The sequence below is a fragment of the Leptosomus discolor genome, unplaced genomic scaffold (assembly GCF_034619465.1).
Source record: "Leptosomus discolor isolate bLepDis1 unplaced genomic scaffold, bLepDis1.hap2 HAP2_SCAFFOLD_92, whole genome shotgun sequence".
Classification (NCBI taxonomy): domain Eukaryota; kingdom Metazoa; phylum Chordata; class Aves; order Leptosomiformes; family Leptosomidae; genus Leptosomus; species Leptosomus discolor.
This window is the reverse complement of record NW_028237850.1, coordinates 160758-188325: the sequence shown is the minus strand read 5'-3', so window position 1 is coordinate 188325 and position 27568 is coordinate 160758. Positions and strand designations below refer to the sequence as shown.

The window sequence follows — 27568 nt, the reverse complement described above, 5'->3', positions numbered from 1 at the left end:
CATCGCTTTGGGGTTTTGCATCGCTTTGGGGTTTTACATCGCTTTGGCAATTTACATCTGGATGTTACCGGTTTATATCGCTTTATTCTTTTACATCTGGATGTTATTGTTTTACATCGCTTTGGGGTTTCACATCACTTTGGGGTTTTACATCGCTTTGGGGTTTTACATCTGGATGTTACCTTTTTACATCGCTTTGGGGATTTACATCTGGAAGTTACCGTTTTACATCGCTTCGGGCTTTTACATCTGGATGTTACCGTTTTACATCGCTTTGGGGTTTTACATCGCTTTGGGGTTTCACATCTGGATGTTACCTTTTTACATCGCTTTGTGTTTTTACATCTTGATGTTACCGTTTTACATCGCTTTGGGGTTTTACATCTCGATGTTACGGTTTTACATCGCTTTGGGGTTTTACATCGTGTTGGGGTTTTACATCGCTTTGGAGTTTTACATCTGGATGTTACCGTTTTACATCGCTATAGGGTTTTACATCGCTTTGGGGTTTCACATCGCTTTGGAGTTTCACACAGCTTTAGGGGTTTACATCTGGATGTTACAGATTGACATCTCTTTGGGGTTTCACATCGCTTTGGGGTTTCACATCGCTTTGGGTTTTTACATCTGGATGTTACCGTTTTACATCGCTTTAGGGTCTTACCTCGCTTTAGGGTCTTTACACATTTTTAGGGATTTATATCGCTTTAGGGATTTACATCGCTTTGGAGTTTTGCATCTGGATGTTACCATTTTCAATCGCTTTGGGGTTTCACATCGCTTTGGGGTTTTACATCTGGATGCTACCTTTTTATATCACTTTGGGGTTTTACATCTCGATGTTACCGTTTTACATCGCTTTGGGATTTCACATCGCTTTGGGGTTTTACATCTGGATGTTCCCGATTTATATCGCTTTATTGTTTTACATCTGGATGTTATTGTTTTACATCGCTTTGGGGTTTTACATCTGGATGTTACCATTTTACATCGTTTGGGGTTATAAATCGCTTTGGGGTTTTACATCGCTTTGGGGTTTTACATCTGGATGTTACCATTTGAAATCGCTTTGGGGCTTTACATCTGGATGTTTCCGTTCTATATCGCTTTGGGTTTTTACATCGCTTTGGGGTTTTACATCACTTTGGGGTTTTACATCGCTTCAGGTTTTTACATCTGCATGTTACCATTTTACTTCGCTTTGGGGTTTTACATCTGGATTTTACTGTTTTACATCGCTTTGGGGTTTTAGATCGCTTTGGGGTATTACATCTGGATGTTCCTGATTTATATCGCCTTATTATTTTACATCTGGATGTTACTGTTTTACATCGCTTTGGGGTTTTACATAGTTTTGGGGTTTTACATCTGGATATTATCGTTTTACATCGCTTTTGGGTTTTACATCGCTTTGGGGTTTTACATCTGGCTGTTACCGTTTTATATCGCTTTGTGGTTTTACATCACTTTGAGTTTTTACATCTGGATGTTACCGTTTTACAACGCTTTGGGGTTTCACATCACTTTTGGTTTTTACAACGCTTTGGGGTTTCACATCGCTTTGGGTTTTTATATCGCTTTGGGGTTTTACATTGCTTTAGGGTTTTAAATTGCTTTCGGGTTTTACATCACTTAGGGTTTTTACATCGCTTTGGGGTTTTACTTCTGGATGTTACCGTTTTACATCGCTTTGGGGATTTACATCGCTTTGGGGTTTTACATCACTTTGGGGTTTTACATCTGGATGTTACCCTTTTACATCGCTTTGGGGTTTTACATCGCTTTGGTGTTTTACATCTGGATGTTACCGTTTTACATCGCTTTGGGGTTTTACATCTGGGTGTTACCGTTTTACATCACTTTGGGGTTTTACATCGCTTTGGGTTTTACATCGCTTTGGGGTTTTACATCGTTTTTGGCTTTCACATCGCTTTGGGGTTTCACATTGCTTTGGGGTTTCACATCGCTTTGGGGTTTTACATCTGGATGTTACAGATTGACATCGCTTTGGGGTTTCACATCGCTTTGGGTTTTTACATCCCTTTGAGGTTTTACATCTGGATGTTACCGTTTGCATCGCTTTGGGGTTTTACATCTCTTTGGGGTTTTACATCTCGATGTTACCCGTTTTACATTGGTTTGTTGTTTTACATCTGGATGTTACTGTTTTACATCGCTTTGTTGTTTTACATTGCTTTAGGGTTTTACATCTGGATGTTACAGTTTTACATCGCTTTGGGGTTTTTTATCACTTTTGGTTTTTACATCGCTTTGGGGTTTTACATCGCTTTGGGGTTTTACATCCGGATGTTACGGTTTTACATCGCTTTGGGGTTTTACATCGTGTTGGGGTTTTACATCACTTTGTGGTTTTACATCTCAACTTTACTGTTTTACTTCTCTTTGGGGTTTTATATCTGGATGTTACAGTTTTACATCATTTGGGGTTTTACATCTCTTTGGGGTTTTACATCGCTTTGGGGTTTTACATCGCTTTGAGGTTTTACATCTGGATGTCACCGTTTTACATCGCTTTGGGGTTTTACATCGTGTTGGGGTTTTACATCGCTTTGGGGTTTTACATTGCTTTGTGGTTTTACATCGCTTCGGGGTTTTACATCTGGATGTTACCGTTTTACATCGCTTTAGGGTTTTACATCTGGATGTTACCATTTTACATCGCTTTGGGTTTTACATCGCTTTGTGGTTTTACATCGCTTTGGGGTTTTACATCTTGATGTTACATTTTACATTGCTTTGGGGTTTTACATCGCTTTGGGGTTTTACATCTGGATGTTACCCTTTTACGTCTCTTTGGGGTTTTATATCTAGATGATACCGTTTTTCATCGCTTTGGTGTTTTACATCGCTTTGGGGTTTTACATCGCTTTTGGGTTTTACATCGCTTTGGGATTTTACATCTGGATGTTGCGGTTTTACATCGCTTTGGGGTTTTACATCGCTTTGGGTTTTTACATCGCTTTGAGGTTTAACATCTGGATGTTACCGTTTTACATCACTTTGGGATTCTACATCTGGATGTTACGGTTTTACATCGCTTTGGGTTTTACATCGCTTTGGGATTTTACATCTGGATGTTACCGTTTTACATCGCTTTCGGGTTTTACATCGCTTTGGGGTTTTAAATTGCTTTGGGATTTTACATCTGGATGTTACCTTTTTACATCGCTTTGGGTTTTTACATCGCTTTGGGGTTTTACATCTGGATTTTACCCTTTTACATCTCTTTGGGGTTTTACATCCCTTTGGGGTTTTACATCACTTTGGGGTTTTACATTGCTTTGGGATTTTACATCTGGATGTTACCGTTTTACATCGCTTTGGGGTTTTACATCACTTTTGGGTTTTACATCGCTTTGGAGTTTTACATCTCGATGTTCTCGCTTTATATCGCTTTGGGGTTTTATATCGCTTTTGGGTTTTAACATCGCTTTAGGGTTTCACATCGCTTTGTGGTTTCACGTCACATTGGGGTTTCACATCGCTTTGGCGTTTCTCATCGCTTTGGTTTTTACATCTCTTTGGGGTTTTACATCTGGATGTTACCGTTGGCATCACTTTGGAGTTTTACATCTTTTGGGGTTTTTACATCCCTGGGGTTTTACATCTGGATGTTACCATTTACGTCGCTTTGGGGTTTTACATCGCTTTGGTGTTTTACATCTGGATGTTACCGTTTTACATCGCTTTCGGGTTTTACATTGCTTTGGGTTTTACATCGCTTTGGGGTTTTACATCGTTTTTGGCTTTCACATCGCTTTGGGGTTTCACATCGCTTTGGGGTTTCACATCGCTTTGGGGTTTTACATCTGGATGTTACGGATTGACATCACTTTGGGGTTTCACATCACTTTGGGTTTTCACATCTGGATGTTACAGATTGACATTGCTTTGGGGTTTCACATCGCTTTGGGTTTTTACATCGCTTTGAGGTTTTACATCTGGATGTTACCGTTTGCATCGCTTTGGGGTTTTACATCGCTTTGGGGTTTTACATCTGGATGTTACCCTTTTAAGTCGCTTTGGGGTTTTATATCTAGATGATACTGTTTTTCATCGTTTTGGTGTTTTACATCGCTTTGGGGTTTTACATCGCTTTGGGGTTTTACATTTGGATGTTACCGTTTTACATCGCTTTGAGGTTTTACATCTGGATGTTACCGTTTTACATCGCTTTGGGGTTTTACATCACTTTGGGGTTTTACATTTGGATGTTACCGTTTTACATCGCTTTGGGGTTTTACATCTGGATGTTACGGTTTTACATCGTTTTGGGGTTTTACATCGCTTTGGGGTTTTAAAACTGGATGTTACCGTTTTACATCGCTTTGGGGTTTTACATCGCTTTGGGGTTTTATATCGCTTTCGGGTTTTACATCTGGATGTTACCGTTTTACATCGCTTTGGGGTTTTACATCACTTTGAGGTTTTACATCTGGATGTTACCGTTTTACATCGCTTTGGGGTTTTACATCTGGATGTTACCTTTTTACATCGCTTTGGAGTTTTACATCGCTTTGGGGTTTTACATCTGGATGTTACTGTTTTACATCGCTTTGAGGTTTTACATCGCTTTGGGTTTTTACATTGCTTTGAGGTTTAACATCTGGATGTTACCGTTTTACATCGCTTTGGGGTTTTACATCGCTTTGGGGTTTTACATCTGGATGTTACCGTTTTACACCGCTTTGGGGTTTTACATCGTTTTGGGATTTTACATCCCTTTGGAGTTTTATATCTGGATGTTACCGTTTTAACATCGCTTTAGGGTTTTACATCACTTTGGGGTTTTACATCTGAACGTTACCGTTTTATATCACTTTGGGTTTTTACATCTGCATGTTACCGTTTTACATCGGTTTGGGTTTTTACACCGCTTTGGGGTTTTACATCACTTTGGGGTTTTACGTCTGGATGTTACCGTTTTACATCACTTTGGGGTTTTACATCGCTTTGGGGTTTTACATCTGGAGTTACGATTTTACATCGCCTTGGCATTTTACATCGCTTTGGGGTTTTCCGTCGCTTTGGGGTTTTCCATCGCTTTCAGTTTTTACATCGCTTTTGGGTGTTACATCGCTTTCAGGTTTTACATCTAGATATGAGGATTTACATCCCTTTGGGGTTTACATCGCTTTGGGGTTTTACATCGCTTTAGGGTTTTACATCTGTTGTTACGGTTTAGATCGCTTTGGGGTTTTACATCGCTTTGGGGTTTTACATTTCTTTACTGTCTTACCTCAGTTTAGGGTCTTTCCTCGCTTTAGGATCTTACCTCGCTTTAGGGTCTACATCTGGATGTTACGGTTTACCTCGCTTTGGGCTTTCACATTGCTTTTGGGTTTCACATAGCTTTGAGATTTTACATTGTTTTAGGGGTTTACATCGCTTTGGGTTTTACATCGCTTTGGGGTTTTCCATCGCTTTAGGGTTTTACATCTGGATGCTACGGTTTTTATGTTTTTACGTAGAGCCCAAGACACGTTACGACGTAGAGCCCAAGAGACGTTCTGACGGAGAGCCGAAATTAACCTCAAGCCAGACGTAGAAACCATTGTATGTTCCGACGTAGAGCCCAACAGGCGTCTCGACGTAGAGCCGAAACCGTGCTCAAGCCAGACGTCTCGAAGTAGAGCCCAACAGACGTCCTGACGTAGACCCCAACAGACGTTCCAACGTAGAGCTGAAAGTGAGCTAAAGCCAAACGTAGAGCCCAAGAGACGTCCCAACGTAGAGCCCAACACATGTCCCGACGTAGAACCCAACAGACCTCCCGACGTAGAGCCCAACAGACGTCCCGACGTAGAGCCGAAAAATGCCCCCGGCCTGATCGACCTCGGCGGCAAGAATCCCCTCCACCACGCCTGGCAGGGCACCTGTGGGTGCTCCAAAGCACTGGCACCCCTGCCAGCGTGCCTGCGTCCCCCTTCTTACTGCCGCTGCCCCGGCTCCGCAGGGGTGAGGACGGCGAGCTCCGCAGTGCTCCTCCAGAAGGCATCCCCTTGCCTGGCCGCTGCTCTCCAGCTGGAAAGGCCCGACAGCCCTGGGCACCTCCGGCTGTCGCTGGTCGTTCTCCTCCCCAGCAGTCCCGTGCGGCCTCCGCTCGTCCTCCCTCAGCCCCTCCAAGCCATTCCGCCGGCTCCTCAGGGACCTCCTCGGGGATGTCTCCCTTGGGCTGCCCGGGCCAGCTCTGGCAGGGACAGGGCAGGGGGCTCCCTTGATCCTGCCCCGGGGCATTGTGACGTGGGGGCGTTGCCGGGTGGTGGCATTGTGACAGGGGGGTGATGCGGCCCCCAAGCACTGCCCCGCCCACCACCCCTCTGCCCAGCCCCCTTCAGCGCAAGGCCTGGGAGCACACGGGGGATGATTTCAGCAGCTGCAGCCCAGAGGAAACCCAAAGTCTGTTCTGCCTTCTTGAGGGGGGGGGGGGCTGGGGTAAAATAGTGCTCTAGTGCCCTGGAGCAGAACTTGTGATTCTTGGAGTGCAAATTTTCAGCAAGACACAGATCTGTTCCTGTGTTAGGGCTTGTGTCTCTGTTGGGGACACTTCTCCCCACTCCAGGAAGACTCTGCTTTAGAATTTTCTTACCGCAGTCCAAAAAGCGGCGAAGCTTTTTGTTTTTAGAAGTGCTCAGCTGATTTATTAAGAGTTTATAAATGGAAAAGGAATGGCTAAGAGGCTTAAAATGGTTAATAAGTGATATTTAGATATATAAAATTAGGAGATATATATAAGTAAAAGGAATGGTTAGTCTCTTCTTTTTTCCCTTATTCATGTTTTTTCTTTGGTATTTCTTTTTCTATTGTTGCGTTCTCTACCTCCTTAACAGTAAAATGCTGTGCTGACCCTGCTGCCTGTAGAAGGGTTCAGGCTCGCTCTTAGTTTTTGGGCTCTGCATAGCAACAGAAGTTGGCAAGAGGAAAGGAGCTCCCCAGTATAACAACTGTCTGGGGAAGAATCAGCAATTGGAAAAATTCTTCCTGAAGGGAAGCATGTTCTTTGTCCTTTTCAAAATGAGCTGTAGTGTTTCTAGACAGAATGGTCTTGAAGAGAATAATGAAGACAAAAACCAAAATGTGTGTTATCTTGGATGTCCTTTGTGGTTTGTTAAACAGTCTTTTTAGTTTGGAGATTGTTTTTGGCATGTGCTTCTCTGGCAGTAACTGACTTCCTGTGTTGGAAGAGGAAGGTAATAGTGGATCTAAAAACCACTTTTGTGGTCTACCGTGAAGTCTCCATCTGCTAAAGTGTTGTAAAGCAAGAACTGTCACGTAGGGGGTTGTAGAACTCGGCTCTATGGTACTAACACAGAATTGTCTTACTCTTTTGTAGCTGGTTCCTGGAGGAGAAGGACCGGAATTGCTATTGTTGTCATCTCTGAAGACCTGTTATAAATACATGGGTATATAATCTAAATGGAGCTTTTGGGGTATGGGTGTGGGTGGGTTTTGGTGTGGGGTTTTTGTGGGGTTTTTTATACACACACTCTTGCAGCTGACATTTGAAAAAGGGTCGGGATTCCCTCTTCAGGAGAGGTGCATTGCTAATGATAATGCTGACTTTGTAAGTTGCAATGGTGGTGTTCTTGTAAAACACACTAATCTGTTCTGAAGAAAAGGCTTTCTTTTTGTTAGTTACCGTGTTCTGTTACGGAAGTACACGAGTTAAGTAGTTTTAGAACTGGTTGCTGGAATGGAAAATAGTAGTTACGTTTCAGTTGCTCTCAGTCTTCAGGTTTTCTACATCTGTGGCATTTGTTTGTGGCCCAAGTCTCTCTAAAACCCGAGCCCTGAGCCGAGAGACTGCTGTTGGTTAGAGTGCTGGCAGGTACTAAGCTGGATCGTTTGTTGAAACGCAGCTTCAGGCTGCGTCACCAGAAACCTTGTGGCAGAGCACTGTCGAGTTCTGAAAGCTCTTCAAAGTGCATCCATCTGTTTGATGCTCAGCAGCCTTTCTTTCTGCTGGCCTGGAGGTTCTGCTGTCCCAAAATCAGGGTTCTTTTACCCAGTGTGCAAAGAGCAGACAACCACAGGATTCAGGTATTGGTTTAATTTCAATCTGCACAAAGAAGGGTGTGAGGTGATAACTCCATAAAGCTAGCTACGGCTTTTGAGAACTAAAGCTGGGTCTTATATACAAAACTACAGTGAAGTCAGCGATGTCACTCCTAACCTTACATATGAAACCAGACCTTTGACATTCTTTTATGTCGATTCTCTTGTTGTCTTTGAGATTAGTTGGGTGCCACCAAGGCAACAGACACACAAGTTGGTTGGATTGCTGGTGATAAACTCACTGTCTGCAAAGCACGTGCAAGTTTCAGGTAAGAATAACACAGCCTGGCTATAAAACACACTAAGTTATAAAAGCAACTCGACAGAGATTTCTAAGTTTGCTGGGGAGCACGTGGTGCAAGCGAGTGTTTGAGTCTTACCCAAAGGCGTCCCTGTGGGGGGAAAGAGAGGCTCAGCCTGTCAACTGATCCCAGAAGTTTAAGGGAGTCTGTGACTTGTCAGCGCTGACATCTTCCCGAACATCCTCCTCTCTTAAGCTATTTTTATACTATTTTTTACTTTTCGGGTGGAGCTTGAGTGACTCCAGTCGTACAGACCCTCATTATGATTGGTGTCCAACTCTCTCGCTTCACTTTTAGAGGTACGGGCTAGAGACATTCAGGGCTCAAGCTCAGCAAGGGATGGCTGCACCTTGAAGGCGGGTAGCTTTTGGGATGGAGGCATGTTCTGGGATTATAGTGAGATTATGATGGGCAAAGTCCACCCAAAGGACAGTATTCTCTCAAGGAATGACAGCGTCGGCCCCGGGTAGCAAATACGCAGCTTATCGGTTCCGCAGCACCATCCAGTTCCCATCCCAGGGCGGTACCGCAGAGCCTGGCCGCCCCCACCCTCTGTGCCGTGCCGTTTGTCTCTCAGAGTCAGCACATCAAGCTCCCCTGATGTTGCCAACAGCCAAGGTTGCCTGGGGAGCTCCTGGGGAATGGATTCCTTGTGTACCCACCGCACTCTGCTTTTGTGCCCTTCCTTAGCGGGGGAACACTGCTGCACCGTTAATCCAAGTCTGATTTCCAAGTTGCCTCTAGCTCTGCTTCCACAGCTGCGCAGAGGGGAAGGATCACTGCCCTCAGCCTGCCAGCAGCACTCCTCGCAAGGCAGCCCTGAGTGCTGTTGGCTGCCGTGGCAGCAAGGGCACGTTGCTGCCTCGTGTTCGACTTGGTGTCCCCCAGGTCCTTTTCTGCAAAGCCACTTTCCAGCCAGGCAGCCCCCAGCATATACTGGTGCCTGGGGTTGTTCCTCTCCAGGGGCAGTTGGGGACTATCCAATCAGCTGTGCTTAGTGGAAAGATCCACTTTCCTGCAAGTGCATTGAGGAGATAGTGCTGGGTACCAGGACCGTCGTGTAAGATGAACGCAGCCAGTTTTCTTGTGGTCCTGTTCTGAGCAATGTTTAATCTGTACTGTAAAGGTATCCCGCGTTTCCTGAGCACTCAAATCTGATAGGCAGGTTTCCTCCGGCTACTCCTGAAAGGTCGGTGAAGAAGTATTCCCTGTTTAAGCCTTCCTTGGACACTGAGCTGCCTGTGATTTCTTTAGGAGTGCCGCTTCACATGCTGATGGTGAAGCGAGAAGGAATATGGGTTCTTCTCCTAAGTTTGCAGGATTTGGAAACGAGGTTGGACAAGCGAGCGCCTTGGGATTGGTAGGAGGGAGATTCCAGGTGATAGGTTTGATTTTAGTTCAGTATCCTGTGCCCATGATATAAGTAGAGTTGCCTTCCTCATAGTGGAATGGGAATATTTGTTCCGTCTTTTAAAACCCTTTTTCCCCTCTGGGGGGAACCTTCACTTCCAGGGCCCCAAGGGCGAGAACAGCCTTAATGACCCTGCTCAGCCTCTCCTGGGGTCTCCCCCCAGCCTGCCCCCAGCCCAGGAGCTCCACTGAAGCTCAGCCTGAGGCTATAACCTTCTCCCTGAGCAGTGCTGTGGGAGTGTGGGTCTTCATTGCTCCCGGCCCCAGCATGCTGGCTGTTGGTCTGTCTGTCTGTCTTGTCCTTGTAGGCCTGCCTGGCCCCTGCGGGACTGTGTCTGACCTTGGCTGCACTGGCTGGCCGTGATCCTGACTTACCTTCCTGGCTTGGTATGGGCCCTGCCTTGTCCCCGTGGCTTTGCCTGGTGATCTGGACTTGTAGCCACCTCTGGGGCTGCCCTGCTGCCTTACTGGGATGCTGAGGTAGGTCCTGCTGGCCCGGAGATCCCCATCCCGTCAGGAGCAGCCTGCTCTTGCTGTGCCTGGACTGGGAAGCAACCTTTCCTTCTGCTTCTAGAGCTGGCTCAAAGCAGGTTAGATCACAGCCCTGGCATGCCAATATGACGGCAGGAAGGTTTTGGTTTGGTGTGGGGTTTTTTTGTGGGGAAAGGGGTTATTTCATTGTTTGTTCTTGTTTGAAATCAGAATCTCTAGTTGAGCACAAAGACCTACATTATGGATTATGAAACCTATTGGAAGTATTGGCGTCCCCTTACTTGGATAGGTTATAAATACTGTTTGAGGGAAGTCTGTCATTTTAGGTGTAGAGTTGACCTTTTTTTGTTTAGGTTTTACCTGTCGATTTTATGGCATTTTCCATTTAGATTATTTTTCTGAATCTGTTTCTGAGCTGAAGAGCGGTCAGAGAGGTACAGAAAGGAGCAGCAGGATTTTATGCCACTTTACAGTGAGATTTTAGGTCTAGATTTTAGATTTCGATTTTCGGTTTAGATTTTGTCCTATTTTCCATTTAGATTTTACATCATTTTAGGTTTTGTTTTTATGTTTACGTTTTATGTCACTTTACAATTTGATTTTAGGGTTAGATTTTACATTCAGATTTCAAGTTCAACTTTTTAAGTCTAGATTTAACATCTAGTATTTATACAACTTTATGTTTAGATTTTAGGTCTGGATGTTAGGCTGAGATTTGAGATTGAGATTCTATCTCTTTTTATGTTTAGGTTTTATGTCACTGTATGTTTAGGTTTCTGATTCAGATTTTACATTTAACTTTTCTGTAATTTTCAGTTTAAATTACGCATTTACTTTTTTGGCCTAGCTTTCACATGTTTGTTCTATGTCATTTTACTTTTGTTTTTGTGAATCTGTTTCTGAGCCGATGCTCCCGAGCACGGACACAACTCCCGTGTGTCGCCAGGAGCAGGCTGATGCGTTCTTCAGTTCAGCTTGAAAAGACATCCCTTGCAACCTGGTGAGGGACGGTCACAGGGGTCCAGAAAAGAGCAGCGGGGGGTTATGTCATTTCATGTTTGGGTTTACACCTAGGTGTTAGGTTTAGGGTTTACGTCGGGACATTGGGGTTTACATTGGGAAGTTGGGGTTTGGATCGGTTTAGGGTTCGGAGGTTAGGGTTTATGTCGGGATTTTAGGGTTTGGATCAGTTTAGGCTTTGGACGGGGACGTTTGGCAGGCTTTGGACGGGGACGTTTGGCAGGCTTTGGACGGGGACAGGGTCTACATCTGGATGTGACGCTTTACCTGGCGTTGGGGTCGTAGGTGGCGTTGGGGTGTACCTCTGGATGTGACGCTTTACCTGGCGTTGGGGTCGTGGATGGCGTTGGGGTCGTGGATGGCGTTGGGGTCGTGGATGGCGTTGGGGTGTGCATCTGGATGTGACGGTTTACCTGGCGTTGGGGTCGTCGAGGGCGTTGGGGTCGTCGAGGGCGTTGGGGTCGTCGAGGGCGTTGGGGTCGTCGAGGGCGTTGGGGTGTGCATCTGGATGTGACGGTTTACCTGGCGTTGGGGTCGTCGAGGGCGTTGGGGTCATCGAGGGCGTTGGGGTGTGCATCTGGATGTGACGGTTTACCTGGCGTTGGGGTCGTCGAGGGCGTTGGGGTCGTCGAGGGCGTTGGGGTCGTCGAGGGCGTTGGGGTGTGCATCTGGATGTGACGGTTTACCTGGCTTTGGGGTCGTCGAGGGCTTTGGGGTCGTCGAGGGCTTTGGGGTCGTGGATGGCTTTGGGGTGTGCATTTGGATGTGACGGTTTACCGGGCTTTGGGGTCGTGGATGGCTTTGGGGTGTGCATTTGGATGTGACGGTTTACCTGGCTTTGGGGTCGTCGAGGGCTTTGGGGTGTACATCTGGATGTGACGCTTTACCGGGCTTTGGGGTCGTCGAGGGCTTTGGGGAGTACATCTGGATGTGACGGTTTAGCTGGCTTTGGGGTCGTGGTTGGCTTTGGGGTCGTGGTTGGCTTTGGGGTGTGCATCTGGATGAGACGGTTTGCCTGGCGTTGGGGTCGTGGAGGGCGTTGGGGTCGTCGAGGGCTTTGGGGTGTACATTTGGACGTGACGGTTTACCTGGCTTTGGGGTTGTCGAGGGCTTTGGGGTCGTCGAGGGCTTTGGGGTCGTTGAGGGCTTTGGGGTGGACATCTGGATGTGACGGTTTACCTGGCTTTGGGGTCGTAGATCGCTTTGGTGTCATAAATCGCTTTGGGGTCTACATCTGGATGTGAAGGTTTACCTGGCTTTACGGTCTACATCTGCATGTTACTGTTTACCTCGCTTTAGGGCCTTCCCTCGCTTTGGGGTCTACATCTTGATGTTAGGGTCTACGTTGGTTTAAGGTTTCCATATGGATGTTAGGGGTTTGCCTCGGTTTAGGGGTTTGCCTCGGTTTAGGGGTTCCACCTGGGTGTTACGGTTTACATTGGTTTAGGGGTTTACATCGGTTTAGGATTTACACCTGGATGTTACGGATTACATCGGTTTAGGGTTCCACATCGGTTTAGGGTTTAGATCTGGATGTTAGGGTTTCACACTGGTTTAGGGTTTACATCTGGATGTTACGGTTCACCTCGGTTTCGGGGTTCACCTCGGTTTCGGGTTTACTTCTGGATGTTACGGTTCACCTCGGTTTCGGGGTTCACCTCGGTTTCGGGTTTACTTCTGGATGTTACGGTTCACCTCGGTTTCGGGGTTCACCTCGGTTTCGGGTTTACTTCGGGATGTTACGGTTCACACCGGTTTAGGGTTTCACACCGGTTTAGGGTTTCACACCGGTTTAGGGTTTCACACCTGGATGTTGCGGTTCGCGTCGCTTTAGGGGTTCACATCTGGATGTTGCGGTTCGCCTCGCTTTAGGGGTTCGCGTCGCTTTAGGGTTTACACCTGGATGTTGCGGTTTGCGTCGCCTTAGGGGTTTGCGTCGCCTTAGGGGTTTGCGTCGCCTTAGGGGTTTGCGTCGCCTTAGGGGTTACATCTTGATGTTACGGTTCACATCGGTTTAGGGGTTCACATCGGTTTAGGGTTTATAGCTGGATTTTAGGGTTTACATTCGTTTAGGCTTTACATCGGCTTAGGCTTTACGTTTAGATGTTAGAATTTACGTCCAGATGTTATTGTCTACCTTACTTTAGGCTCTACGTTGCTTTAGGCTTTTTGTCTAGATGTTGGGGTTTGCATCCCCTTAGGTTTTTCATTGCCTTGGATTTTAGATCTAGATTGTAGGTTTCATGTCATTTTTCTGTATATGTTGCCAATCCGATGCTCCTGAGCACTGGCACAACGCCCGTGTGTCACCAGGAGCAGGCTGATGCGCTCTTCAGTTCAGCTTGAAAAGACATCCCTTGCAGCCTGGTGGTCCAGAAAGGAGCAGCGGGGGGTTATGTCATTTCACGTTTGGGTTCTGTTTAGAGTTTAGGTTTGGATTTTAACTTCCTATTTCAGGGTGAGCTTTTCGGTTCATGTTCTAGCCCACGTTGAGGGTTTGGGTTTGCACCTGAGCTGCCTGTTTCAGAGTGAGATTTTTGGTTTCGCTTTTAGTTTCAAATTTAGAGTTTGGGTTTGCATCAGACCTTCCTGTTTCAGGTGATGTGCGGAAAACGCACTCCCCAAGCTGTGAGACTGTAAAGTAGGTATGTGTATTCAGCGCTGGGCAGCACGGGGAGCAGCCCCACCAAAATCGTGCGCGCCCCAACGCGGCAACTTGTCTCTGATTTAAACGGTCAGATGCTACATATACCCCAGGTTTCCCAATACACCTATACATAGGCATAACCTGTCCCTGCTTTGTATTAAAATTAGTTCCAAAAGGTTGTTTCCATAAACTCCTCCTAACTGCGCTTGCGCAGTGCCTCCTTGTGGTGGTCGTCGGGGGGGGGGGGGCAGGTAGGGGGGTCGTGGAGATGAAGGCTGATGGCTCCTCTTTGCCACCGCTACTAACCCCTTGAAGGCTGATGGCTCCTCTTCGTCACCGCTAGTAACCCCTTGTTCTTGCGCAGACTCAGTTGCTCCTTGGCTCTTGCTCAAACCGTAGGGTTGGTTTCAGTCGGTTCTTGAGGCATCGCCTAGGTTCTTATCAGGAACTATCCTTGTGTGGAGCCATAAATCTTCGTGATTCTGTGAGTTTATCAGGAATTGTCTTTTGTAAGGGGCCACAACATTCCTTGCTTCAACTAGTTTGTACAATAGTCAGCAAAATATTAAGCGGTATCCATTCGCCTGATTCTTTGGGTTACACAGTAATCTAGATCATCATTAAGCAATAATATTTTCACCAAGATTTCCTTAGCCCCTTCCCTTACAGGAGGAGTTTTTTGGTTCGGGTTTTAGCTTCAAATTTAGAGTTTGGGTTTGCATCTGACCTGCCTGTTTCAGGGTCAGCTTTTTGCTTCGGCTTTTAGCTTCATATTTAAAGTTCAGGTTTGTGTCTGATCTGCCTGTTTCAGGGTGAGCTTTTTGTTTCAGGCTTTAGCTCACCTTTAGGCTTGGGGTTTGCATCTGAGCTGCCCGTTTCAGGGTGAGCTTTTTGGTTCGGCTTTTATCTCAGAAGAAGCAAACAGGTTTGGGTTCAGCCTGATGCTGAGTCAGCTGAGTGCACCGCAGCTGGCAGGGTGGCAGTAGGCCTGTGTCCCTGGTTTACAGGCTGAAAATTCCCAGCTTCCTTAACCTCAACTGTTGATTAGGGCTCCTCGAGAAGCCTCAGGTCAACTGTGAGGCAGGGAACTGGATTTTTTCTCTCTGATCAAATTCACATTCAGCGATTCCTGCCCTTGCCCAGATTATTTGAGATGCTCTTTTTCTTCATACATGCCTCGTCTGCTGCGGGAGTTGAGATCAGCACTTGGAGCTTCAAGGCATCTTCAGGTGTCTGAGTCAACCTGCAGGAGGTTAAAATCAGGCACCTGGAGTTGGTCCCGTCTGTGTTCACTCCTGGAGTCTTGGGCAGAGGCTGTTGCCCCTGAGCTGGGAACAGTGAACAGCTTGTGATGGACCGCCTGAAGTTCCCCAGTTTCCCAGCTGGAGTAGCTGTGGCTGCATCAGTTTTTTTTTTTGTAGGTATAGAAAAATCATCTCTAACCCTCTGCCAGGGAAGAAACTGGCACTGAAGACTGGACCTTAAAAAATGGGCTCTCTGTGAGCAGTTCTGGGTAAGAAAGAAACAGGTGGAGTCTTGTGTTTCTTGTCACTCTAGGCGATGGATCTGATAGCGACCAACGGGACACCAGAGCTGCAGAACCCCGAGCAACTGTGCGCTGAGTTTCGGGCCTTTTGGAGCTGCTGCCTGGAGGTGGACGTGGGCAGGCGAGGGTCTGCCCAGGACCTCCTGCAGGTAAAATGCAAAGCGGCTGCAGGTGAAAGAGCTGCGCTGTGTCCTGGTTTTGTCATCAGCTGAACTCGAAGGCATCAGATGGAGCCCCCTCGTGTTAGTCTCCACTCTGGGTGCTTTTCAGCTGAAAAATCAGTGGAATCCTACAGTGGTTTGGGCTGGAAGGGACCATTAGAGGCCATCCAGTCCAGCCGCCCTGCAGTGAGCAGGGACATCTTTAGCTGCATCAGGTTGCTCAGAGCCGCATCCAGCCTGACCTTGGATGTCTCCAGGGATGGGGCTTCTGCCACCTCTCTGGGCAGCCTGTGCCTGTGTTTCACCACCCTCAGCATAAAAAATTTCTTCCTTATATCTAGTCCGAATCTGGCCTCTTTAGTTTAAAACCGTTACCCCTTGTCCTATTGCAACAGGCCCTGCTAAAAAGTCTGTCCCCATCTTTCTTCTAGGCCCCCTTTAAGCACTGGAAGGGTGCTAGAAGGTCTTCCCGGAGCCTTCTCTTCTCCAGGCTGAACAACCCCAACTCGCTCAGCTTGTACTCACAGGGGAGGTGTTCCATCCCTCTGGTCATTTTCGTGGCCCTCTTTTGTGTTTTGGTAGGAAGTTCAGGTTTACAGGGTGGCAAAATAACTGCAGTGGAACGATAGCAGGTGCAGAGGCCTGAAATGGGGTTGGGGACTGGTGTATGCCGAGAGATGAGCAGGGAGGAACGCGGTGAAGTCAGTCCCAGCCAAGCGGACAGAGGTTTGGCGGTGGGAAGGAAGGGGCTGCGGGTGCTCCCTGTGAGCATCAGAGGGGCCCCGGCTTGTCCCTCCTGCCCCACTTGTAGAGGTTTCTGCCAGCGAAACGGGGATGGCTGAGCAGGACTTGTCACAGCTCCTTCTGTTGCCTGGCATAGTCGAGTAGATGAAAACTGCTGCAAGTTTGGTGCTAGGTTTTGTGGCAGATAGGGGGTGGCACCGTGTGCCCCTTGGCTGTCCCTGCTGTGAAGGTGCCAGCCAGCGCAGGAGGGGCAGGACATGGGGTGGTAGACACTGCTGTCCCTGCAACCCAGATCTGAGTGCATCAGCGCTCTGTCACTTGTCTCCCTGCTCTTCTCTCAACCTCAGTGGCCTTCAGAAGAACACGTGGGCCTAAATATTGCTGGGATAAACATTTCCTAGAGGTACTGGAGTTCCTTGAGGTGTGGCTTGTGCCCCTCATCTTTTCTGAGCACTAAAAGAGCCCGTGTCTGTAGCAAACAGGAACCTAAGTGAGCATTTTGAGGTTCCTGAGAGGAACGAGGCCCTGGGACAGCAAGCAGCATTCCCAGAGCACTGGCAGGGCAAAATTGCCAGCAAGCTGAAGACACCTTGATAAATGGATTAATCGAATGACGGGCCATGTTGGCCTGGGATAGCAAGGGACTGGAATTGCAGACGCAGGTGCAGGTGGTCCCCTATGTCCCATTTCTGCATATTGCTGGTAACCAGCAGAACACTGCTTGAGCCCGTCAGTAACTGAGTTTGGAAAGTAATGGTTCATTTCATTTTTTTTTTCCTTTGGGCAGCATCCATTTTTAAAGAAAGCCCAGCCTCTGCCGCTGCCAGCCACGGGGCCTGCACGCCCTCATCCCACAGGCAGAGTGTTCAGCAGGGGTTTGTCAGGGCTGTCCGATCCCAGCTTCCGCCTCCCCTCCTGCTTGGAAACCCCCCGTATTGCTGACACCCCCACCTCCACCCCCCCTTGAGAGGCCACCGTGCCCCACGCCCAGAAACGGCGGCTCTGTGACATCAGCCCCAGGGCCAAGGCCATCAGAGGCAGCGAGACTGCTGCGGGCAGTACGTCGGCGGCTGCGCTGGAGGCAACAAGACCTCGTTCTTGCAGCTGACACTTGCCGCTGGCAGCGATGAAATTGCTCGCCCTCCTCGTCCTGCTGGCCGTGTGCCGGCCTGTGCACGGCATGTGGGACAGCTGTGGGTAAGTGGGCCGAGGTTCTGGGAGGGAGCTCGGGCAGCCCTTGACGGGCTTCACTGGAGGGGGCCCGCGCGGCCCCTGTGGCCACTCCACAGCTTCCCAAACTCCCTGTGGGAGCCTCAGCTCCTTGCCAGCACCCAGGCTGCTGGCACAACCCGTCTACGGGGCTACAGCGGACAGAGGGCTGGAGGCACAGCCACGGGGTTCCCTGGCCCTGCCGTCTGTGCAGCCCCTCGGGGGGAGGGAAGACGGCTGACCTTCAGCCTCAACAGCAGCACAGCCGTCCAGCAGCACACTCATGAGTTTCTTCTTACACCAGGACCTGCGGGCTCCGGCCCATGGCGGCTAGCTACGGCATGTCGCGCGTCGTGGGTGGCTCGGGTGCCCAGCCAGGGGCCTGGCCCTGGATCGTCAGCATCCAGAGCCCCTGGGGCCACGTGTGCGGAGGGTCCCTCATCAGCCCGCAGTGGGTCCTCACAGCAGCCCACTGCTTCAACGCGGCCAGGTAAGGAGGAGCAGGGAAGGGGGCTATCCCCACAGCACCAGCAGGTGCCCCGTCCGCAGCCCCACGAGCTCCTGCCATCCCGCTGCCTTGCAGTATGCCCGGTGCCAGGGCACTGGCGAGCCCAGCTGAGAGACTGCTCCGCAGAAGGCTGGGCTCGTGCCACCGCTTCCTAGCAGCCTCCAGCTCCACGTTCCTGGTGCCCAAGGCATGCTAGGGCAGTGGCACCCTCCGCAGCGCTGCTTTCCTCCCTGCCTTGGGAAGCAGAAGGCAGGGAACCGCGGGGCTGCTGCAGCACGTGGCTCCGCTCCCTCTGAGGCCTCTCTGCATCTGCCTTCCAGGTACCTCACCATGTGGCGTGTGGTGATCGGGGCCACCCACTTGGCTCAGCTGGGCCCTGAGACCCAAGTGCGCGGTATTTATCGGCTGATACTTCACGAACACTACAATAACGTCACGGAGAGGAACGACATCGCCTTGCTGGAACTGGACCAGCCTGTCCAGTGCGGCTACTACGTACAGCTGGCCTGCGTGCCCGACGCCTCACTGAGAGTGTCAGAGCTGACGAGCTGCTACGTCAGCGGTTGGGGTGCCACCATGGCAAGATGTGAGTTCCCAAAGAGTATTCGTGTGCCGAGGGTAAGCTCGGCACGCTGGGGAGGCGGGCTGAGCTTCTGGGCAGCGGCGAAAACCAGAGTCGGGCTGCGGGGACGTACGGCCACGGAGAGATGGGCCCGAGCCATTAGCCAAAGCGAGATGGAAGGGCAAGCCCGGCACAAGGCCTCTGCAGGGGCAAAGGCGGGCCCTAGGGAAGGGCTTCGCCCACACAGGGGAGGAGAAGTGGGAACAGAAGGGCTGCTGGCTGCTAACTCCTTCCTGTGCTCACAGCTGGAGGATCGACCGCTGTCCTGCAGGAGGCCCAGGTCCACCTCATCGATGTCAAGGTCTGCAACAGCAGCCGCTGGTACAGAGGGGCCGTCCACCCCCACAACGTGTGTGCCGGCTATCCGCAGGGCGGCATCGACACCTGCCAGGTAGGAGCGTGCTCCGCGCCAGCCCCCAGCAGCACAGGCAGCCCTGTCGCCAGCGCCCAAACGTCCCCCGGCGCGTGTTGCGCCTGCCGAGTCGCCCTCCTGCCGCTGGGTCCCCACCGCTGTCGGGGCTTGCCTCCCCTTCCCCGTCTGCAGGCCCTTGCCCAGCACCCCTCTTGTCCCAGAGCCCCGGCACTCTGCCCAGAAAGGCCACCCAGTGCTCTTGCCCCAGCCCAGAGGTCTGCATCCCAGTCCTGGAACGTCCCCCTTCCACACCTCCAGGATCACGGGCAGAGAGGAGAGAGCGCCCTACCTTGCAGGCCCACCACCCCCTGCCAGACAAGGTCCTGCAGGCTCCAGCACCAGAACAGAGCCTTGCTGGGCACTGGGTACAGCTCTGGCAGGTGCCAGGAGAGAGAAGGAGCCAGCCACAGTGCTGACAGGGGCCACCCAACACCACCAGAACCCTCTGACTCTCCTCCGCTCCGCTGCAGGGTGACAGCGGTGGTCCTCTCGTCTGCCAAGACAAGCACGCCGACTACTTCTGGCTCGTGGGGGTGACCAGCTGGGGGATAGGCTGCGCCAGAGCCAGGCGGCCCGGAGTCTACACCTCCACGCAGCACTTTTACGACTGGATCCTGGTACAGATGGGACTGCACCCAGCAGTCCGGGCTGCTCCAACGGCGCGGGCATGGAGTCATTTTCTCACCGCCTCCACCCCCGTGCAGAGGCCAAGGCCGATCCCAACACAGTCGGGCACGTTTAGCTCCTGCCCATTCCCACTCCAGAAGCTGGTGGAGTTCTTTACTCGGCTGCAGGAGCTCCTGCAGGAGCTAAGGGGGAAAAAGGCTTGAGCAGCAAGAGGAAGAGGATCCAGTGCAGGCTGCAGAGTAGCACCACCCTTTCCTCCTGGGGCAATGCCTGCTGAGATCCAAAGGCAGCCTCAGTGCCAGTGGCCTGATCGGTCCTGCCCACGCTCCTCTCAGGGCACACACAACTGCTGCTCTTGACTTAGTTCTTGAAATAAAGTTGACCATTTTCACAGCTAACCAGGCTTCAGTCCAGTCTCCTGTGCAAGGCAAGGACTTCCATGCCCAGCACCTGCAGAACGAGGCTGCAGGCAGACAAGTCGGTCACACGGGCAAAGAGTCACTCCAAAAGCTGAAACCGTGCCCGGTCTGAGACGAGGGTGCTCAGAGCCACCGTGGGGTGGAGAAGACTGGCTAGAGGGAGGCTAGCAAGAGGAGAGGAGGAAATGATGTGACACGCAGCCAGCATTGGGGGTATGCCTTAAGGCACGCAAGCTGAAGATTAGGGCCTGCCGGGAGCCTTCGCTTACTGAACACACCGTGGGAAACGCCTGAGCATGCCAAGAGCTATTGCTGCCTGTAGCAAAGCGAGTGCGAAGCTGACGGGAGTCAGAGTGCCATGAGGAAGAGCCGGATTTCACAGGTAGTTAAGGGGGATTGGTGTGGGAGGTGGCCACACTTGACAGATAACTGAAAGAAGAGCTGGGGTGGTTTTGGGGAGAGAAGTCTGGCAGGGACAGCAGTACCCAGGAAAAAACTGCATCGGTAATGCCGTGGAAGTCCAAGGTGACCCAGCTAACAGCGCCTGAAACACCAAACTTGTGGACGGCTGTGGCAAACCTGGGAGCAAGGGGGAAAAAATACCCGCAGGGAGGTCCCTTGCTTGGGAGGAGACAGGGGCGGAGAAAGAGGGGAGTCAAGGCATTTGAGGGGCATGTATAGGCATGGAAAAAGGAGGGGAGGGGGGGATCAAGGAGCCAACCCCACAGAGGCAAACTGCTGGTTGGTGTGCTTGTTTGACTGAGCCCTGCAGGTGATCACCGCAGTGCGTCCTACCTCCTCTTGGAGAGCGATTCCCACTCCTTCGTGTGCGGCCCCACTCTGCACCCAGGGCGCGGGTGGGTCCAGAGGGCTGGCGGCCAGCAAGGGCAGAAGGGAACACAGGCCACGGCGCCCCAGCGGTGGGCAAGAGCGAGTGTCTCGGGCCAGCTACTGTTCGGAGCGCTGTGTGTTTGTGCAATTCACTAGGGAAACCAGAAGCTGGACTAGCTCACGAGCAAAGGAGAGAGACCCTTGCAGTCGTGCAGATGGCCTGTGGTTGCAGCCCACCCGCTTTGTTGAGCTGCCCGGTGGTGCCGATCCTGGGGAAGGCTCAAGAAACGGCGGCTGCCTGTACCTGCAGGCGGGCAGTGGAGTGTGCACAGCAGGAGCCAGCGGTGGTTTGTGCGGCTGTTGAACGGGTTTGGGCTTTCAATGTGCCCAGCCCGGTACGCCTGGTTCCTTTCTCCTTGCAGGTTGTATTCAGAGCTGTAATGCTATTTTTTAAAAAAAGCAAAAGCAAAAGCAACCAGCAAACAAAAAAAAAGCTGGGCAATTCCACCCTGCAACTGGTTGTCTCCCCCAGGCCCTGGCCACCCTGCCAGGCGACATTCACCACCACCAGCAGGGTGCAGGAGCGGGCCCGGGGCAGGGCTTTCACAGGCCACCCCTATTTTGAGGCTCCTGGCCGTTCAGTTCCTGGGCAGTGCTCAAGCAATGGCAGCAGTGCCCACAGCTGGTATTTTTGATCTTTCTCCCTTTCTCCCAGGCTCTGGCTCCCTGGTTTCCAGCTGTTCTCTTTCTGCCTTAAAGCCTGTTGTGCTGCTTCTCTTCCCCTTCCTCACTCTGGCTCCTTGTCCCCATCTTTTTTAGCCTCCTCCCTGCCTGCCCCGGCCCCTCGTGCTCCCCCTGCTCCCCCACCCCGGCGGCCACCGTTGCTCGGTCCCTCTCTGCCGCCCTGCCCCACACTCCCCCTCCCGCTGGCCCTCAGGCTCTGGGGGATGTTTCCCGCCCTGCTCTTGGCTTGGGGGAGGGGCCATGGGGCCCGCGGGGGCGTGGCAGGGCCGGGGGAAGTGGCCCTGCAGGGGCAGGCAGCAGGAAGAGGCCCCGGGGCATGCTGGGAGCTGTAGTCCTGGGACAGGGGCTGCCGGGCGGCCATGCTGGTGCCGGGAGGTGCAGGCTCTGCTCCAGCCATGGCCCGTCTGAGGTGAGGGCTGGGCTGCCCCTGAGGTGAGTGAGGCCCTTGGGTGGGTGACGGGGTGTCTTCTGCCTGCTGGCTGCCCGGGGGTGGTGGGTGGGAGCTCCAAGCCGGAGCCAGGCCGGCTGGGGCAGCCCCAGGGTGACCCAAGAGCTGGGCAGGGGAAGGAGAAGGGAGACAGACCCCCCATCACAGGCACGGGGCACCCCGACTCTCAGACCCCCCCCGAGCCCCCCCAGCCCCGCTCCCCCCCTGCAGCTGCCCTGTCCCCAGCCCCTCCCCTGAGGCCAGTCCCGCAGCCCCAGGCTGCCCCACGGCCTGTCCTGGCAGCGGCAAGCGGGGCCTCAGGCAGGCCCAGGGCTCTGTTAACCCAGGGGCCTTCAGCAGCAGTGCGGGGAAGGAGCGGGGTCTGCAGGAGCGGCTGCAGCAGGAGGGGCTCCAGCCTGGGGCCTGCTGTGACAGTCACGGTTCTTTCCTCTGCCAGAGGCCGTGCCAGGGCTCGGTGGTCTGTTCCTGCCCTGGGGATGTCGTCAGCTGCATCCAGCTCAGGCTGAAGCTGAGGAGATGGGCAAAAGGAAAAGCAGCCGGAGAAGGACACGAAGGGGATCCGGCTGCAAGCTGCCCCCAGCTGCAGACAAGAGACAGCCGGCCTCTCAGCGAGAGGAAGGGTCCCTGTGAGTAGTCCTGAGCAGAGCTGGTCACCAATATGCACCGCGGGGTCTGTGTGCGTAACCAAAGCACGGTATAGCCGTGGGGGCGGGGGGTGTGTGTGTGTGTGCGCAGTGAGGCTGTGTATGTAGGAAGCCTCATATTGTAAGAGCTGAGAGAGGCAGAGACAGAAGTGTCTCAACAGTAAAATCCTCCCAGCAGCACCAAGAGCGGGAGCGGCAGTGAGTCCTGGGCCCTTGTGTTATAATCAGATCTGAATTTTGAATTTCATTGATAATTAATTGTTTTGAATAAACAACTAATTTCTTATAGTTAATTATTTCCTGATTCAAATAATTTACATTATGGTAAGGAGTAGACAAAACCTCACTTATGCTAAGAGACAGCAGATGCAGGCCTTAGGAAGATGGCCAAAGCTAAAGCTGCTGTGGATTGGGAAACTGTACAGAACACAGAACGAGGAGGGAGGGAGGCAGGTACAAGGGGTGAAATTGTACGTTCTCAGCTAGTTCTCTTATGTGATGAAACCATTGAAACAAAGGAATGTTGCTGTGAAGACTCTCCCGTCCTCCCCATCCTAATTTGTATATCAGAGATTTTGATCAGTAAAATAACCAATGATTAGATTAGGATAGGACTATTAAGAAAGTTATAGAATAGGGCGGACCAATCATTGTAACTGTCAAAATTAATAGCGGGCATAAGATGCATGCTTATGTTAAAATCTGTTAAAGATCCTGACTTTGCAGAAAAAGGGTATAAGATGTTGAATTTTTGATGTAACTTTGAAGCCCGTCGGGTGGAGCTGTCCCCGTGCTTCCCAGCGCTGCAATAAAGATGTGCCGGCTTATCTGCAAGTGTGTAGATAAATTTGTCGTGATTGCGACCCTCCGTCCACACTTGGGGCCGTGTCACCCCTCTTGTGCTCCGGGTGCCTCCCTGTGCCTGTGCCCTCCCACCTTCCATCACTGGTGTCACTCTTTTGCTTCCCTGTACCTTTCTTCTTCTGTCTGTTCTCATACCCTGCTCCCTGTTCGTCCCTCTCTGCTTTCCAAGCCCCTCTCTTGTTCTGCTATTCTACCTGCCCCTTTGGTTTTCCTTGCTCTCCCTCTGTCCTGCTCCCTGCCCCTCTTTTTTCCTTCCTCTGTCTCTGTCCTGCAGCGCATGGCTGGTTTTTCATTCACTGCCTCTTTGTCCCAATCTGCATTCCTCCTTGATGTTCCCAATCTCTCTGGCTTCTTGCCTGAGATGCTTTTTCTCTCTTGTTTGTAACAGGAGACGCTGTTCTCTAAAAACATAACGGCATTCTTTTGGCAAGCCGCTGAAACGCTGAGAAGATCCCCTCCTGGGAACACTGTGCAATATTCTTCCTGTCTGCAAGTGGCACCTGTTCATCAGAATGGATTCCAGAACCCAAGGGGCAGTTAACCTCCAGAAGTCTTAAACCTTCTGGGGAATCGCACAGACTATTTCTTGCTAAGAAGATGAAGGCTCTGTTGTTCCAGCTGTCCTTAGTGTTTCGAGACAACAAGCACTTGCACTGGTACTTGTTCTTTTCTGATCTGCGGCTCCTGTGAATGTTTCTCCAAGTTCTTGGTTTCCTGTCCGGGTGACTCTCCAGAGGACTGTAAAAATCAGTCTTCGTGGAGACTCTCTGTGCTGCGGAGCTGCCTGTATCGTTGTTGTCACCCAGCTGCCTACAAACGGCTCCCAACCCCAGACAGTGGGGCGGCATTTCTGATCTGCTGGAAGGGGGTGTCTCCATTTTTGATGTTGTTTCTTTCAGGGAGCACTGTGAGCGTGGCAGATCCTAAGCAGAAATACACTCGATTTGAACAAGTCGGGCAAGGGTAAGTCCAGTCACAGTTACTGCTACAAAATCACGGGCCAGGTATTTTGCTGGTGTGATATCAAGCGTGAAGTCGGGCAAGCTCCAAACGTGTTCAGACCCTGGGTTTAGATTCTGCTGTCTCTCAGTACTGATCAGAATTGGTGCCTGTGGTCAGAAGGCGTCGTCAAAGAGCACTTGATGCTGGCAACGTCTTGTCTGCAGCGAGGGGCAGGACCTGGAAGATCTACTGTCCCTCAAGTTTGTGGCACCCGTTTGCTTGTTTTCTTAGGGGAAATCATTTTTGTGTGTCTCAAAATAATACGGCCACACTAAAGAAAGGAGAAAAATCTTTATTGCCTGAAAGAGCAGCTTAGAACCTGATAGCTGTCAGATAAATAACACTTCTCAAGAACATTTCTTTCCAATCTTTTGCTTTAAAAAAATATTTAGTGATCAGGATTATAAAGGCATAGTTTAGAAACTGCAACCAGAGATTAAATATTCAGCTCTCTTTTCTGGCAGTGGTAGTGAAAAACAACCATTCAGTAATACATGCAGTGTCGATGCACTGTCCTTTCCTCAGATGGCTGGCACGTGTGTTCAGGGCTCTCAGAACGACTGCGTGGTGTTGCCTGAGTTTTGCAGATAGATCCAAAGAAGAGATCTGAGAAGGCACAGCTAGACTGTGTGCGTGTTACATTCTCCGGAAAAAACCCACACAAACACACTGCAGGAAAAAAAAAAAGGGACAAAATAAAACCCAACAGCACAAAACTGGAGAAAAAGGGAAAAGAATGAAATCTATTATTTTCCAGTCTGTGTAGGCACCCCGCCTTTCAGTTTTGGACTGAAAGAATTTAGTATGAACTCTGGAGATTTGCATCAGCCCTTTTTCTTCCTGTTGGACCTAAGTTTTCACTTGGATAGCCTGCATGGCAGGGGGCTGGTGGGCTGCTGCGCTGTGCACTGCTGGTTGAAGGAGTGGAGGAACCAAGGTGTTTTAGAAACACTACAGGCAGCAGAGAGCTCCTGTCAGGGCTTTCACTTCCAGGGTCTAAACCACTTCTCATGTCTCCACTGCTCTTTTGTTTCTAGGGCGTCTGGAACTGTCTATACCACACTCGACATCAGCATGGGACAAGAGGTGGGTGTCAACAGCCCCAGCAGATTTGGCAGGGGTTCAGCGATTTCTGCCCCGGTGCGAACAGCGGATGGGCTTTTGGATCTCCAGGAGATCTTTACTGCAAAGGCTGTTCCTCTGAAGCACAGGCTGGCGTCAGCCTGCAATGTACCTTGTCTGCTGTCTTCAGCTTTTCAGGGACAGCTCTTTAAGGGCACCGTGGTTCTGTGCCTCAGGACCTGAACGCTTCCTGTGGCTATCCGCTTTCCAGCAGCCATTGCACCGAGGGGTTGATTAATGCCTGAAAAGGTGCCTGCGAATTCCTGGGGGGAGGTCCTGGTCCCCCTGGCATCAGGAAGAGCCTTGGTGCTTTCTGTGCTTGGGCTGATGCTTCACCCATCGCTTCCAAGGCCCATCGTAAGAGAACTGGTTTTTTACTTACTGTGTCTTGAGGACAGGTTGGTGCTCTCCACAGTGCTGTTGGTCCCCGGCTGCTACCATGTTACATCATCCCTGACTGGGCATTTGAATGGAGAGAAATCTGTAAAGAAATCGCAGCAAGCCTTTGGGCCTGCTAAAAACTATAGTTTTTACTGCCAATGTGAATGTGTTGGTTTAAAAATTGTTACATCTCTGTTCCCCACTGTGCATGAAGTTGTGCTCTTACAGAGAATGTTGGTCTCGATATACAATTTAACTCTGTACATTTACAGCATGTAAAACTGCCTGTGGACCTGGCCATAGATTGGTTAGTAATACAGATCGTCAAATCTGAAGATCTGTCACAGTGAGAGGCCTCGGGAGAACCCCAGGGGTGGTCACAGATTCCCCTGTTGCTGTGAGGAATAAATAGCTTTGTTACGTCACTTAATTTTGGACACACTTTGTCCTTATTAACAACCAGCAAGAACGCAAGGAGGGCACTTTCTCCTTTCAGAGAAGGCCACACTAGCTCTGTCTTAGTTACTGAATATATTGATGCATCCACTCGCTGCTGAAGGCTGCCGTCATTCAGTCCCAATTTACCTTAACCACAGCTTCAGGCAGTAATACTGTTTAGCATTTTTTCCATCAGGTGTTTCATCTCCAAAGTGTGATGCAAGACCTAATGAAGGAGAGATCGTGTTTAGGACTCAGTTTTGTGCTTTAGTCATCCTGAAGCTGGTTGACACACACCTGACAGATGAGAAGACGTATCTCAAGACCAAAGCTCTCTCCAAAAGAATACAGCCGTGTTTAGGTCCAGTGTCGGTGACAGCCTGTTACAGCCCGTGGAGTGGTTGCAGTGAAGTGGGGGCCGGGGGGTTGAGAAGCAGCTCTTGAAGGAGAGTTAACACTGACAGTCCCTGTAGTGGCCCCTTTAAAGTGGCATCTTAACGTTTTTGAATATGGGCAAACACTGCCTGAAAATCTGGCTGGAAAACCAGGCCCGAGAGCGGAGGGGTGCTCTCTTTTGGGCCATGTCAAGAGCAGGACTGGGCAGAGGGGGAGGCTGGCCAGACTACGGGGGAGCAAGAGGCAGACTTGAAATAGCCCCGGGGCGTTGTCTCCCCAGCGGGCGCGTGTCGGGTAGGGGGGCTCTTCTGGGGTGGGTTTGTAGGAGCCCTTGGCCGGAGCTGAGCTGGAAGGCAGGGAGGGAAGCAGGGCTGAGCCCAGAGGGACGGGGCTGGCAGAAGCGGGCTCACGAGGAGGCCAGGACGAAAAGCTCGAGCAGGGCCCATGGCTGCCTGGGGGAAGGTGGCACTGGGTGCAGGAGCCAGGCTGAGGCAGAGGCAGGC

At 50.8% G+C, this 27568-nt stretch overlaps 1 protein-coding gene across 1 annotated transcript in view; it reads left to right on the top strand.

The window, feature by feature from the left end:
- LOC147412607 (serine/threonine-protein kinase PAK 3-like) overlaps positions 1 to 27568 on the top strand; it is a gene marked incomplete at its 5' end in the record, with an annotated part of 290193 nt that overhangs the window by 247909 nt on the left and 14716 nt on the right. The window contains 2 exons of the mRNA XM_086481181.1: positions 24626 to 24689; positions 25766 to 25814. Coding sequence (XP_086337307.1) covers positions 24626 to 24689; positions 25766 to 25814 — 113 coding nt within the window. The remainder of the gene's footprint in view (positions 1 to 24625; positions 24690 to 25765; positions 25815 to 27568) is intronic.